The sequence below is a fragment of the Scyliorhinus torazame genome, chromosome 4, assembly GCF_047496885.1.
Source record: "Scyliorhinus torazame isolate Kashiwa2021f chromosome 4, sScyTor2.1, whole genome shotgun sequence".
Classification (NCBI taxonomy): Eukaryota; Metazoa; Chordata; class Chondrichthyes; order Carcharhiniformes; family Scyliorhinidae; genus Scyliorhinus; species Scyliorhinus torazame.
In genome coordinates, this window is record NC_092710.1 from 161,762,971 (window position 1) to 161,775,835 (window position 12,865).

General features: G+C 43.8%; 1 protein-coding gene and 1 long non-coding RNA gene across 16 annotated transcripts in view; one reads left to right on the forward strand and one right to left on the reverse strand.

The window, feature by feature from the left end:
- The window catches only part of LOC140410566 (uncharacterized), a 130,237-nt gene that overhangs the window by 105,368 nt on the left and 12,004 nt on the right, over positions 1 to 12,865 (forward strand). The window lies entirely within an intron of this gene.
- Positions 3,819 to 12,865, reverse strand: part of LOC140410565 (CYFIP-related Rac1 interactor A) — a 380,318-nt gene continuing 371,271 nt past the window's right edge. For all 14 annotated transcript variants that reach the window (XM_072498818.1, XM_072498824.1, XM_072498817.1 and 11 more), the window contains one exon: positions 3,819 to 6,980. In XM_072498818.1, coding sequence (XP_072354919.1) covers positions 6,911 to 6,980 — 70 coding nt within the window. In that variant the 3' untranslated portion in view covers positions 3,819 to 6,910. The remainder of the gene's footprint in view (positions 6,981 to 12,865) is intronic.

A 12,865-nucleotide genomic window follows, 5' to 3' on the forward strand; every position in this document is an offset into this window, starting at 1 on the left:
CCTGGACGCTCGGCCCATCCGGGCCTGAGAATAGCGGGGGTGCCGAAGAATCGCCATTTTGGGTGTCTCCGGCGATTCTCCGGCCTGCAGAACTCGACGGGGCCGTTCCCGCCGCTTGGGAGAATCGCGGGAGGGCGTCGGACCGGCGTCCCGGGAAATTTTGGCGGCCCAGGCGATTCTCCCAACCGGCGCGGGAGTGGAGAATCTCGCCCGTTAAGTTTCCAGTTATCTCAATCTATTTTCATCTTTTTAGTGAAGTAGCTTTTCTGCTGTTTTATTTGCAGCAGCTAAATAAAGGTCAGTGGCAGTTTAACAACTATTAAGTATCTTTATTGAAAAAAAAAAATAGGCTTGTCAACACAACAGTATGCGTACTTAATTCCACAGGTTGCAGTGTAGAAGTGCTACTTGACTGTGGAAGCTGGAGACTGTCAATGTCACTATTACTCTTCAATTCAAACTGAATAAGTATTTGTCACATGTTTCTGATGATCTGTTCAGACAACAGTACTACTGTCAGCATGAGCAGGCCTCAATAATGTGAAAGGAACGATGACGTTTATTGTTTTGTGATTGCAAGGGAATTCTGAATGTTAACTTTAAAGCGCAATTGGCATGGTTGGTGATGGAGTTGCTAAAATAGAAGTTCCAGATAAGTTTAAAAATAAATACTGGACCCCAACATTGGTTGCAAGATACCAATTATTCAAAATATTGATCATTCCTAGAACATGGGCATCATTGACAACGCCAACATTTAGCGCTCATTTCTTCTTCAATTTCTGTAGCCCAAGTGACGAAGGTACTCCAAAGCGCTCATGGTTGGAGATTTTCAGGATTTGCACCCAGCAATGACAAAGAATGACAATATATTTCCAAGTTTGGATGGTGTGCGAATTGGAGGAGGATTTGGCGGTGGTGGTGTTCTGACGCACTTGGGCATCCATCCATCCTATGTCCCCGGACAGGTTGTCACAACTTGCGTGTCACACCCAGGGCCCACATCACACTGCAGTTATGCTCCCAGCAGACACACACTTCCCTGCCTCACCCCCATCTGTATGACCTGCCCACACATAAACCTCTAAATGTGGAGGTGATTGATGGCACAAAGTCACCTTCTTCACCGCACAACCAGGTGCCACCCTGCTGGAAGGATAGCACATGACCTACCGAATGAGGACACCCATAGTAGATCCCACTGGGGGGTCAGGACAGGTGCCGCAGAACCTATTGCTGACATGCGTCGTGACGGCCGCCGTTACCCCTGTTGATTAGTAATTGTATCTTGCAGAGGCGCAGTGGACAGGCAGGGCTTGGAGATAGCTGGTGGTCCTGTGGTGGGCTAGCTGATAGTGCCACTGGTGAGGCCTCTGCCCTGAGAGGGACAGTACGCCAGAGAGGGTGCCAAAGGCCACGGTGCATGTGTCCTTTGTTTGGGGTGAGCTCTGTTGTTCCCCTGCTATGGGGCTGCGCTTCTGATGAGTCCACTGAGGAGTGCCAGCACCAGGTGGGCCACTGATGGTGCTTGGTCACCTCCATCCCATTGATGGGTCAGTTGGGATCTGAGGGATTCCAGAGGGGCGACCTGGGTGTGCTCCCAAATGACCAGAAGCTCTGTGAACATTTACAGGACACACTGAGCGGTCAGCAGAGTGAGCAGCCAGGGGCCTGCAACTTGTACCAAATAGGTGCATTTAAAACAAATATCGCAGCAATGGTGGTGAGAACCAGTCCACCCCGATCCTGAGGGGGACACCCCAAATCCACGGAACTGTCACTAAGTCGACCCCCCGCTACTCTCCCCAGCCCTGGCAGCAACCCTCAGCAAGCATGAACATTTTAAAGCAGTTTTTCAAATTTGCTTACCTTCTCTCTCCCCCCCCATCAGCCATGGTGTCCTGTCCCCATTTATTAATACCTGTAGTAAATTGCGTCCGTGTGATTTCTCCCTGAGAGGGGTGGAGCATCACGGAGGCCCAGAACATAGTGGGTTAATCACATTTAAATGCATGCAACTGCTGGTTTTGCATGGTGCAGCTGGCGCGGTACGCAAACCTCATTATCATTACCAACGAGCATGGCGCCCAAATTTGCATCGGGCGCAAACCTCAATTTTGGCCAACGCCCGATTCTCCGCCCAATTGCGGTTTGCGTTTACGGCATCACGAGGCGGAGTATTTCGTTATTATTCTCCCAAACGGAGAATCCTGGCCATAGTCTCCCAAAAAGATAATCCCAGCATAGTATCCCAAACAGATAATCCTGCCCTTCGTCTCCCAAACGGAGAATCCCGGTCATAGGGCATGATCATCCGGCCACACTGCGGCTCAACGCTCTTGGGATATATCCGGCTCGCAACACCTCGCAAGATTAAACGCAATCTCTGAGACATTGCAAGGAGAATCCCACCCACAATGGGCGGGATCAGCTTTTGCCAAATCTGCATATCAGAGCGAGGCAGTAATCCTTACTCTAATGTTTAGATTCCCAAGGCTCCTGAGGCTTTGGGATTCAATCCCTTTGCCTTGGGGACCTTGGGTGAGTGCAATTAGTCACTGGCCCCCACAAACAGGGACCATATGGAATGGCACTCCTGGTGCCACCTGGGTACTCTGACAGTGCCACCCAGGTACCAGCCTGACATTTCCAATGTGGTGCTGGCAGGGACACTGCCAGGTTGGCACTGCCAAGCTGGCATTTTTTGCCTGTCATGGGTGTGGGGCGGGGGACCCTCCCATGTTGTGTTCGGGGTGGGGGGAGGTCGGCGATTCTTTTGTGGGCTTCTGAGATCGGGACGCCATTTAAAAATGGCATCCCGATCTCTTGCTACAACAGGGAGTTCTGGCGAGTGGAGCTCCCCATTGTAAAAAATGGGGCTATGTGCGGCCTCGTCTGCGTGTTCCCCGTTTAGGCCCCTTAATCAAGGCGAGTCACGTTGAATAGCCATGTGTTTCTCGGCACTGGGAGTGCTGGGAAATACGCGGCGACACGCGCTTGCTCGGGGACTTTGTTCCTTTTTGGGAAAACCACGCCCATAGCCTCTCAAACAAAGAATTCCGTCCAATTGTCACAAACTGTAACTTTGTTTTTCCGATGCTGACCTGCTGTTCATTTCAAATGTGTGTTCTTTATGACACATTAGCAAGTGCTTCATACCTGTTGTACAAAGAGTGCCTGTCAGATACTGCTGCAATTAGAAAGCCAATGATCAATGTTTCTTTTGTGCAGTACATGTAGTACTAACCAATTTTTAGGTTATTTAAAAAGCACCTATTTTATTTAAATTACACAAACACATAATATGTAAAAGAAAGTTGGTACGACGGCACAGTGGTTAGCACTGCTGCCTCAGCTCCAGGTACCCGGGTTCAATTCTGGCCTCGGATGACTGAGTGGAGTTTGCACTTTCTCGTGTCTGCGTGGGTTTCCTCCGGGTGCTCCGGTTTCCTACCACAGTCCAAAGATGTGCAGAATAGGTGGATTGACCATACTAAATTGCACCAAAGTAGCCAAAAGGTTAGGTCGGGTTTACTGGGATAGTGTGGGATTAAGCAGGGTGCTCTTTCCAAGGGCTTGATGGGCCAAATTGCCTCCTTCTGCATTGTAAATTCTATGATAGTACGGTATTTGTGTCTGCTAAAATGGAAGAATAAAATTTAAAAATCCAGTCGGTCAAACCAACATTTTAGTTGGTTGGTTGAACGCTGAATTTGCTAATTTCTTGCATAATAATTGTTTTTGAAGAAGAATGCCTATATAGTGCAGTACTTTTTGTAGTAATGCTGCGTTAACGAAGGACAGCAGTAACAGACCAATTGATTTTTCATTTGTTTTAATCCATTTTAAGTTAGAATTCAAAATACAGAGCAATATACAATGTGTCACAAACAATATCAAAGCTTTTATTACTCATATTAAACTGCAACAATAAATCATAGTGGAATAAAATAGCAAATCTCACATAGGATGAACACGGTTTTCGTATTGTGGAATTGAAGTGTCTTGCCACCATTTAAAAGGCCTGATCTTTAAACCAATGTCCCAACTTTACACGTTTTAAAAGTGGCAATATTGCCTCTTGGGCGAATGTATTTAAGCCACATTTCCATTTTCCAGTGTATTTAAAATACCATTCAAAAACAGAATTTTGCCAAATAATTCCTCTGAAATTTATATTGAATGCTATAATGTATTCACAAAAGTTGCTGACTTTCTAATACTGTGCTTGCAACTCTGCAACTTTAATTAAAGGCCGCACTACAAAATAAATGCTATGATAGTTATATTTCATTAGTATTGGAATTGAAACACTGGGCTTACAAGTAAAATTTTTGCCTGATTAATAGGGACATTCTTGAATCTGATATCACAATTAATCCCATGCCAAAATACTACTACAAAGTACAATGAGCTCGAGTCTCTTTTGACACCTCACTGGAGTAGTATTCATCACCTGGCTCAAATCGGTCACAGTGTTAACCGTATCAAACTGTAGTGACAGAGCTCTCAAGGCACCTAATGTTTTGTTACCAAATGGATGCCATCAGATAAAACTCCCTTCTTTGCCATTTTTGTCACTAAATTCTGTAGGCTATTTATACAAGTGTTAACTTGTACCAGTGGTATTGGTAACAGTCCATGAAAATATTTTCACTTTTCCACAGGTATGCAACATTAATTGCTCGAATTGAACCCACTATACTTCCAGTCTTGGTCCAGGCAACTTTGCTGCCATTTTCCCAATAAAATACTTATTGCCATGGAAATAACTGAACATTTCTAGATTTTTAACTCATTTTCTAGTTGTGTTTTAAGAAAGTAAAAATCTTATAAAATTTTAATATTCAACTAATTCCAACCTTATACTCTTTGCAAGTTACTCCATATGTAATGGAGAGGCCTCATATACATATACAATGCTTTACAATAAGAAGAGTTTGAGCATTTAGATTGCCAATAAAATCAAACCTGTGAACTTTAACTTTGCTCACATTTTAAAAATATATTTAGAAGGACAAAAGGCCATTTGAGTTACAATCTCAAATATATGACAAATAAGTAAAATCACGGGCGGGATTTACCAACTGTTCATGCCGGTGGGATATTCCGGTTCCAAGCCGAAGCACAGGTTTCCTGGCGACGTGCAGTCCACGTGGGACTGGTAGATTCCTCTGACGGCCCACTTCCACCGGCTAAAAACACGTGGCGGGTTGTGGGTAAATCCCACCCATAATGCTTGGAGAGGGGAATTCGTACTTGCCCTAAGGATATTTCCCTCAGATCATGGTGGTGGCTAGTCACCTCTTCAAGGAGACGAGAGCCAGCTTGCATGACCAAATAGGCAGCCTTAGAAATCCCTACTACCAGTTACCCTAATAAGGGAAGATAGAATTACTATTCAATTTAACAATGGTAAACCTGTGGTATAAATAGAATACATCGTTGGCATGGATGTACTATAATTTATACTTTCACACATGATGTTGACTATTCATGACTTCATCAATTGTGGATTATTAATTCAGTCACATTTATGGAAACAAATATTACTATATGGGTTGCTGCAACATATTCCCTATTTGCAGGAATCACCTTTGATAGATTATGTTATAATTCTTATTAAATTGTATTTAATTTATGTGCACTTCATTCACAGAATGCAACACATGAAATTTTATTGCTTGTATAAAAAATATGCTGAAATAGAAATATAGTTTTGCACCAGTGAAGGAGTTAAAGAAACAGACCCTTTTCTTATCGGCCTATATATTTCCCTAAAGTTAATTTGTTCATCCTCCCTTTCATTTTACTTCCCCTAGTTATTTTTTGCAGTTATTATTCCAGATTTAATATTTGCCCTCACTCATTAAAATTATGTTTTTATAATACTTTGCAGCGTAACACTCTTCTATATAACATTTGGGCAGAAGATTGATTTATCAGTCTGTAGTACATATTTGGCAATGACTGAAATTACATTCATCTATGAGCATGTGACTTGTACCAATGTTGCTTGTTGCTCCTCGTGTATTTATCTTTTTGCATGTGTATTGTATTCCCCTTTCGTTTAGCTGAAAGTGCACATAATGGGAAGTGCACAACTTGATATATTTAAAATGCCAGTTAAGTCCAGACTAGATTCAGAATCTTACTTACGTATTGTGAAGCTCAGAAAAGAAAATCATCTGTAATCCATTAATCGTCTAATTTGAAACTTTAGAACAGAAATGGTGCAATTAAAATGGTATGGCTTTTTAATGTTACTGCCTTTTTCAAATTTTGTATTCTGTTCATTTTTTTATTGACATATGCTGGGAGAGTGTAAAAGTGACTCTTAAATTCCTTGCTGCAGACTATTAAAAGAGATGCTATCTTTTTAAAGCTCAAAAGCATGTTTCCAACCAAACATGAGCACCAGATGGAACTAGGTGCCGATCTCAATGATTTATGCCCATAGTAGCTGACTGACCAAACACATGTAAGACAATTTGAAAAATCAGCAAGCTTGTGTTGATCTTTGTCACAGTAAGAACTGTTTCCCTGAATGCTAAGACACTAAAACACTAGCAAAATTTACAAGATTAGCAGATGTACCAGGTCTTATAGTAATACAGAGAAATTCATACTGGAGCAAAACAGCATTGTACATAAATTCTGCCAAAAACAAACTGCACTTTGCAACATCAAATATAAGGCAGCAGGTATGCTTCATATTATGCTATTTAAAAATAAAAAACAAAATTGCCATTCACCAAATTTATTATAAAGGTCTTTCTTCATACGTTAAGTGATGAGGAGGGAATGGTTATGGTAAATAAGACAAATAAGTATTAACACCAACTTGTATTAAATTATGTAAACATGTACATCTTCTGAGGTCAGGACAGAGATCCTCTTGCCCAAGGAGTTACTGAACCTGAAGCATGGTTCGAATCTGTTTGGATGCTGATTCATCATTCAGGTGTCTTGTGGTGTACCTATGAATAATCAACAACATATTCATCTTATTCAACCAGCCACAGTAAACAAGTCAATGCTTGGCAAGCTAAGGTTTTCAGTTGTTACTTTAGTGAGTATGTGTCCATATCTGCAGCATTGGGAACGGAAAGACTAATTTTAAAATGTGACTTTTTCTCTTCTTCCGATGTGAAGAACCACATAAATAACAACGCAATTTGGTTCTCAGAGACTTTACTTGAGCACGAAAAGATATGGACACCTTAATTTTCAGCAAAAAATGTTTTTCCATTTGTAACAGAATTTCTTTCTACATTGATAAACATCTTCTCCAAAGTGTAAATAGGTTTTGGATATATATTAGGTGCAATATAAATATCAAATGATTCACAAACCTCCAGCAAAGACACACGAGGCGATCACAATGTTCTTTCATTTCAGGAGCCTGGCTTTAAATTAACTTTAACACAAAACTGTTGATAATCTCAATTTAGTTGGGATACCAATAAACGCTGTTCTGGAAAATGGCATACTGATACAGCAAGGATGCCCCTCTGGAAATCAGAGCTGAAGAACAGACGATACTGGCATAGTGCCCTCAAGCTGGTTCCAGCATACTGTTAAATGATGACCAATCTCTACTTTAATTTCAGCTACATGCCTTTATTCATCCATTCACTAATATCCAAACTGCGTCTTTAAAATTATCATGACCTAGTTCCGTAAAAGGTATCTTTCCCCCACCCTCCCTGACTCGGCTCCACTGCGCTGGAACTCTCCCAGGCACACCGCGTCTTAGAAAGCTGGGCTCGGAAGCTCCCAGATGAAATGCAGAGAAGTGTCGAGTCATGGAGAGTTGCAATCCGACAAAGATCCAAGCTTTTTTTTTAAAGAAGCAACAACTCATGATATATCCTACCTAACAAAAATGGAGCCTATCAAATCCCTTTAAGATTTTAAGGGCTTCAATTAGATGACTCAACTTCTGAACTGAGAAATATATTGCTCTGCAGATTAACAGGCAGATTTTTATGCAGGTATCAGTGGCACCTAAGATGGGCTGCAGGGCCAACCCTGCCTCGGCTGCTTCCAGGTTCCCCAATCCAACTTTTATGACAATCAGGCAATTAACTGCCATGCTTTGGGGCTGCTGTCCCTTTAAGGTTGGAGTTCACGCCTCCAGGGGCTGCTGGTCAATTGGAAGGCTGGCAGATAATCAATTCCAGCAGCTCCACCAAGAGGGGTAGCTAAGGGAGTTGTTGTTAATGAAAGGGGGTGGTGTTTCCGCAGCAACTAAGCTTGCCACCATGTAGCTCCTACATGGGTGACAGGTGCCCAATTAGGAGCCCACTCAACCTACTTGCGCTAGATTGAGGCTTCCAGCTGATACTGGATAGTCTCCCCATGTGGTGGGGATCCGTGCCTCCCGCCCACCAGATTATAAGTGGCGGCGGAAAGAGATATTTGTTGCCCTTAATTGGTCACTTATGGGCTTCAATTGTCCTCTGGGTGAGAAGGCTGCCTCAACTTTCCCCACCACTAAGTGAGTGCACGGAGACAGGAAGACGACAGGCACTCCATCATCGTCCCCACTTTTCCTCCTGATTAAATTCCACCGAACATATGTAACAACTGTCCTGAGAGTGCGTAATGTTGCCTGGCGGCACCTAAATTAAGAAGATGCCCGTTCTCTAGGAGAAATATTTTTGCTCTCAAATGAGCAGAAGATTTCAGCAATACCACTACTACCTTTAAAACTGTGTGTGTATTGGAACAACTCGCTTTGTAATCTGGATGAAACTCTGCAATTTGCCTATCCAGAGATATGTTCACTGTGCTTCTCAATATATCACAAGTGAAACCCAGAAGCCTTCGTTTTCAAGTGGGCTCAAAACTTGGTATGCAAAATGCATCATAGAACATCACTAACTGCTGGACATGGATCAAGCCATATCTTTTAAAACAAATACTAGCTGGTCTAGAAAGTTATGTCCTGCCGTCCCTGAAATTGCTATTCTTTTTGGAACTCTGATGTACCTTACGGATGAAAAGCCCCTTCTCAACTTTGCCTCCACCAAAATACACAACATGGCTGTACAATGGTTTCCCTAAACCATGGTTCTTAACCATGAAAAGCTTAAAGGAGTCCTAGGGGTATACTTAAGACTGCCCTTTAGAGATAAAGGATCAGAAAAGGGGAAAGGCTCTGAAACGCTGTGTGCAGTTCTGATATATTAAGGTGATTATGAATGATTTTACGATTTTGTTGAAAGGAAAGTTGTTATGACAATGTAATGATGTTGAATGCAACAGTTTAGAATGAACAATTATTTTGCTTCCAGTCATACTTGAGTTTCATCGGATAAATGTATCAGTACAACTGATTAAAAAATTGAGACTTGATCATTTCCATGCCTCAGGGCGAAAACAGTATGAAACTGCTAGATAACAGGGGAATAAAGCAACTGATGATAAAGCAAATTACACCTGCTCTGCAGTGGGAAAGTGAGAAATTGTACAAGCACGTTTTAATGTTGCTTCTTTAAAAAAAAGCTTGGATCTTTGTTGGATTGCAACTCTCTATGACTCAACACTTTTCCGCATTTCATCTGGGAGCTTCCGAGCCCAGCTTTCTAAGACGCGGTGTGCCTGGGAGAGTTCCAGCGCAGTGGAGCCGAGTCAGGGAGGGTGGGGGAAAGATACCTTTTACGGAACTAGGTCATGATAATTTTAAAGACGCAGTTTTGATATTAGTGAATGGATGAATAAATGCATGATTGGGTAGGAGTCACCACAATTCGGTGACGTTTATGTTAAGAATGGAAAGGGATAAGTATACACCACAGGGCAAGAGTTATAGCTGGGGGAAGGGAAATTATGATGCCATTAGACGTGACGTGGGGGGGGATAAGGTGGAGAAGTAGGCTGCAAGTGTTGGACACAATGGATAAGTGGAGCTTGTTCAAGGATCAGCTACTGCGTGTTCTTGATAAGTATGTACCGGTCAGGCAGGGAGGAAGGTGCCGAGCGAGGGAACCGTGGTTTACCAAAGAAGTGGAATCTCTTGTTAAGAGGAAGAAGGAGGCCTATGTGAAGATGAGGTGTGAAGATTCAGTTGGGGCGATGGATAGTTACAAGGTAGCGAGGAAGGATCTAAAGAGAGAGCTAAGACGAGCAAGGAGGGGACATGAGAAGTATTTGGCAGGAAGGATCAAGGAAAACCCAAAAGCTTTCTATAGGTATGTCAGGAATAAGCGAATGACTAGGGTAATTCTGGACAGGCTGAAAATAGATAAATCCCCGGGACCTGATGGGATTTATCCTAGGATTATCTGGGAGGCCAGGGAAGAGATTGCTGGACCATTGGCTTTGATTTTTATGTCATCATTGGCTACAGGAATAGTGCCAGAGGACTGGAGGATAGCAAATGTGGTCCCTTTGTTCAAAAAGGGGAGCAGAGACAACCCCGGCAACTATAGACCGGTGAGCCTCACGTCTGTAGTGGGTAAAGTCTTGGAGGGGATTATAAGAGACAAGATTTATAATCATCTAGATAGGAATAATATGATCAGGGATAGTCAGCATGGCTTTGTGAAGGGTAGGTCATGCCTCACAAACCTTATTGAGTTCTTTGAGAAGGTGACTGAACAGGTAGACGAGGGTAGAGCAGTTGATGTGGTGTATATGGATTTCAGCAAAGCGTTTGATAAGGTTCCCCACGGTAGGCTATTGCAGAAAATACGGAGGCTGGGGATTGAGGGTGATTTAGAGATGTGGATCAGAAATTGGCTAGCTGAAAGAAGACAGAGGGTGGTGGTTGATGGGAAATGTTCAGAATGGAGTTCAGTCACAAGTGGAGTACCACAAGGATCTGTTCTGGGGCCATTGCTGTTTGTCATTTTTATCAATGACCTAGAGGAAGGCGCAGAAGGGTGGGTGAGTAAATTTGCAGACGATACTAAAGTCGGTGGTGTTGTCGATAGTGTGGAAGGAAGTAGCAGGTTACAGAGGGATATAGATAAGCTGCAGAGCTGGGCTGAGAGGTGGCAAATGGAGTTTAATGTAGAGAAGTGTGAGGTGATTCACTTTGGAAGGAATAACAGGAATGTGGAATATTTGGCTAATGGAAAAGTTCTTGAAAGTGTGGATGAGCAGAGGGATCTAGGTGTCCATGTACATAAATCCCTGAAAGTTGCCACCCAGGTTGATAGGGTGGTGAAGAAGGCCTATGGAGTGTTGGCCTTTATTGGTAGAGGGATTGAGTTCCGGAGTCAGGAGGTCATGTTGCAGCTGTACAGAACTCTGGTACGGCCGCATTTGGAGTATTGCGTACAGTTCTGGTCACCGCATTATAGGAAGGACGTGGAGGCTTTGGAGCGGGTGCAGAGGAGATTTACCAGGATGTTGCCTGGTATGGAGGGAAAATCTTATGAGGAAAGGCTGATGGACTTGAGGTTGTTTTCGTTGGAGAGAAGAAGGTTAAGAGGAGACTTAATAGAGGCATACAAAATGATTAGGGGGTTGGATAGGGTGGACAGTGAGAGCCTTCTCCCGCGGATGGAAATGGCTGGCACGAGGGGACATAACTTTAAACTGTAGGGTAATAGATATAGGACAGAGGTCAGAGGTAGGTTTGTTACGCAAAGAGTGGTGAGGCCGTGGAATGCCCTACCTGCTACAGTAGTGAACTCGCCAACATTGAGGGCATTTAAAAGTTTGTTGGATAAACATATGGATGATAATGGTATAGTGTAGGTTAGATGGCTTTTGTTTCGGTGCAACATCGTGGGCCGAAGGGCCTGTACTGCGCTGTATTGTTCTATGTTCTATGAGGGTGAGGTGGCAATCTGATGGGCGGCGTTATTGGTTCAGGTCGAGAGGGTAGTCAGATTAGGTCGAGAGGGTAGTCAGATTGGGTCGGGAGGGTAGTCAGGTCTGGTAAGTAGGGCAGTTGGTGGGTCAGTTTGGTGATTGGGAGGATGGGGTTCAGTTCTGTCATTACCGAGGTGTTAGACCAGGTTTTAACCTATCTAACATTTCATAGAATCCCTGCAGCACAGGAGGCCATTCGGCCCACCGAGCCTGCACCGACCCTACAAAAGAGCACCCTACCTAGGCTCACTCCTCGCCCCATCACCGCAATCCCACTTAACTGCACATCCTTGAACATTAAGGGGCAATTTAGTATGGTCAATCCACCTAACCTGGACATCTTTGGACTGCGGAAGTGATGTACCATCAATTACACACGAGGCAAGTTGTAGAAAACGAAGTAATGGTTTTAATACTCTAAGGTGTAGCCTGTTTGCTGCTGAACCCAGACTGGAGACACGGCTACAGATCAGTCAACTATATACAACACCCAGTGGGGCGGAGCCACGGAAGAACAATATATAACACAGTGAGTAACAATGGAGCAAACAGTAACAGAGAATATATACAGCGCTGTAAGTAACAGTGGAACAACAATAACAGTGGCTCACCACATTCACCCCCTGTTATAAAAAAAAGTCCAGCGGGGGTGAAGCAAACTTATAGTTTAAGCCTATCAGGAGCTTTAACCGTCCGCTGTGATCTCCTCAGTCCCGGCTGTGGTGTGGGCACTGGTGTCGAGACCTGCGACTCCGGGAGTGTGTCATCCTCTTCTTCCGCAAACGTCGACAGAGAGGGAGGCGGTGCAGGTGCGGGGGCAATGGTAATGGAGGTAGACGGTGGAGGGTCGGATGGGGAACCAGCTGGTGCCAAGTCCTGGAGGGAGACTGTGTCCTGCTGCCCATCCTGATGTGCCATGTAAGCATGTGGGTTAGCGTGGAGAAGCATAAGCCGCTCGACCAGGGGATCAGTTTTGTGGTTCCTCACATGCTTCCGGAGGAGGACAGGCCATGTGGCTGTCAGCCAGGACGGG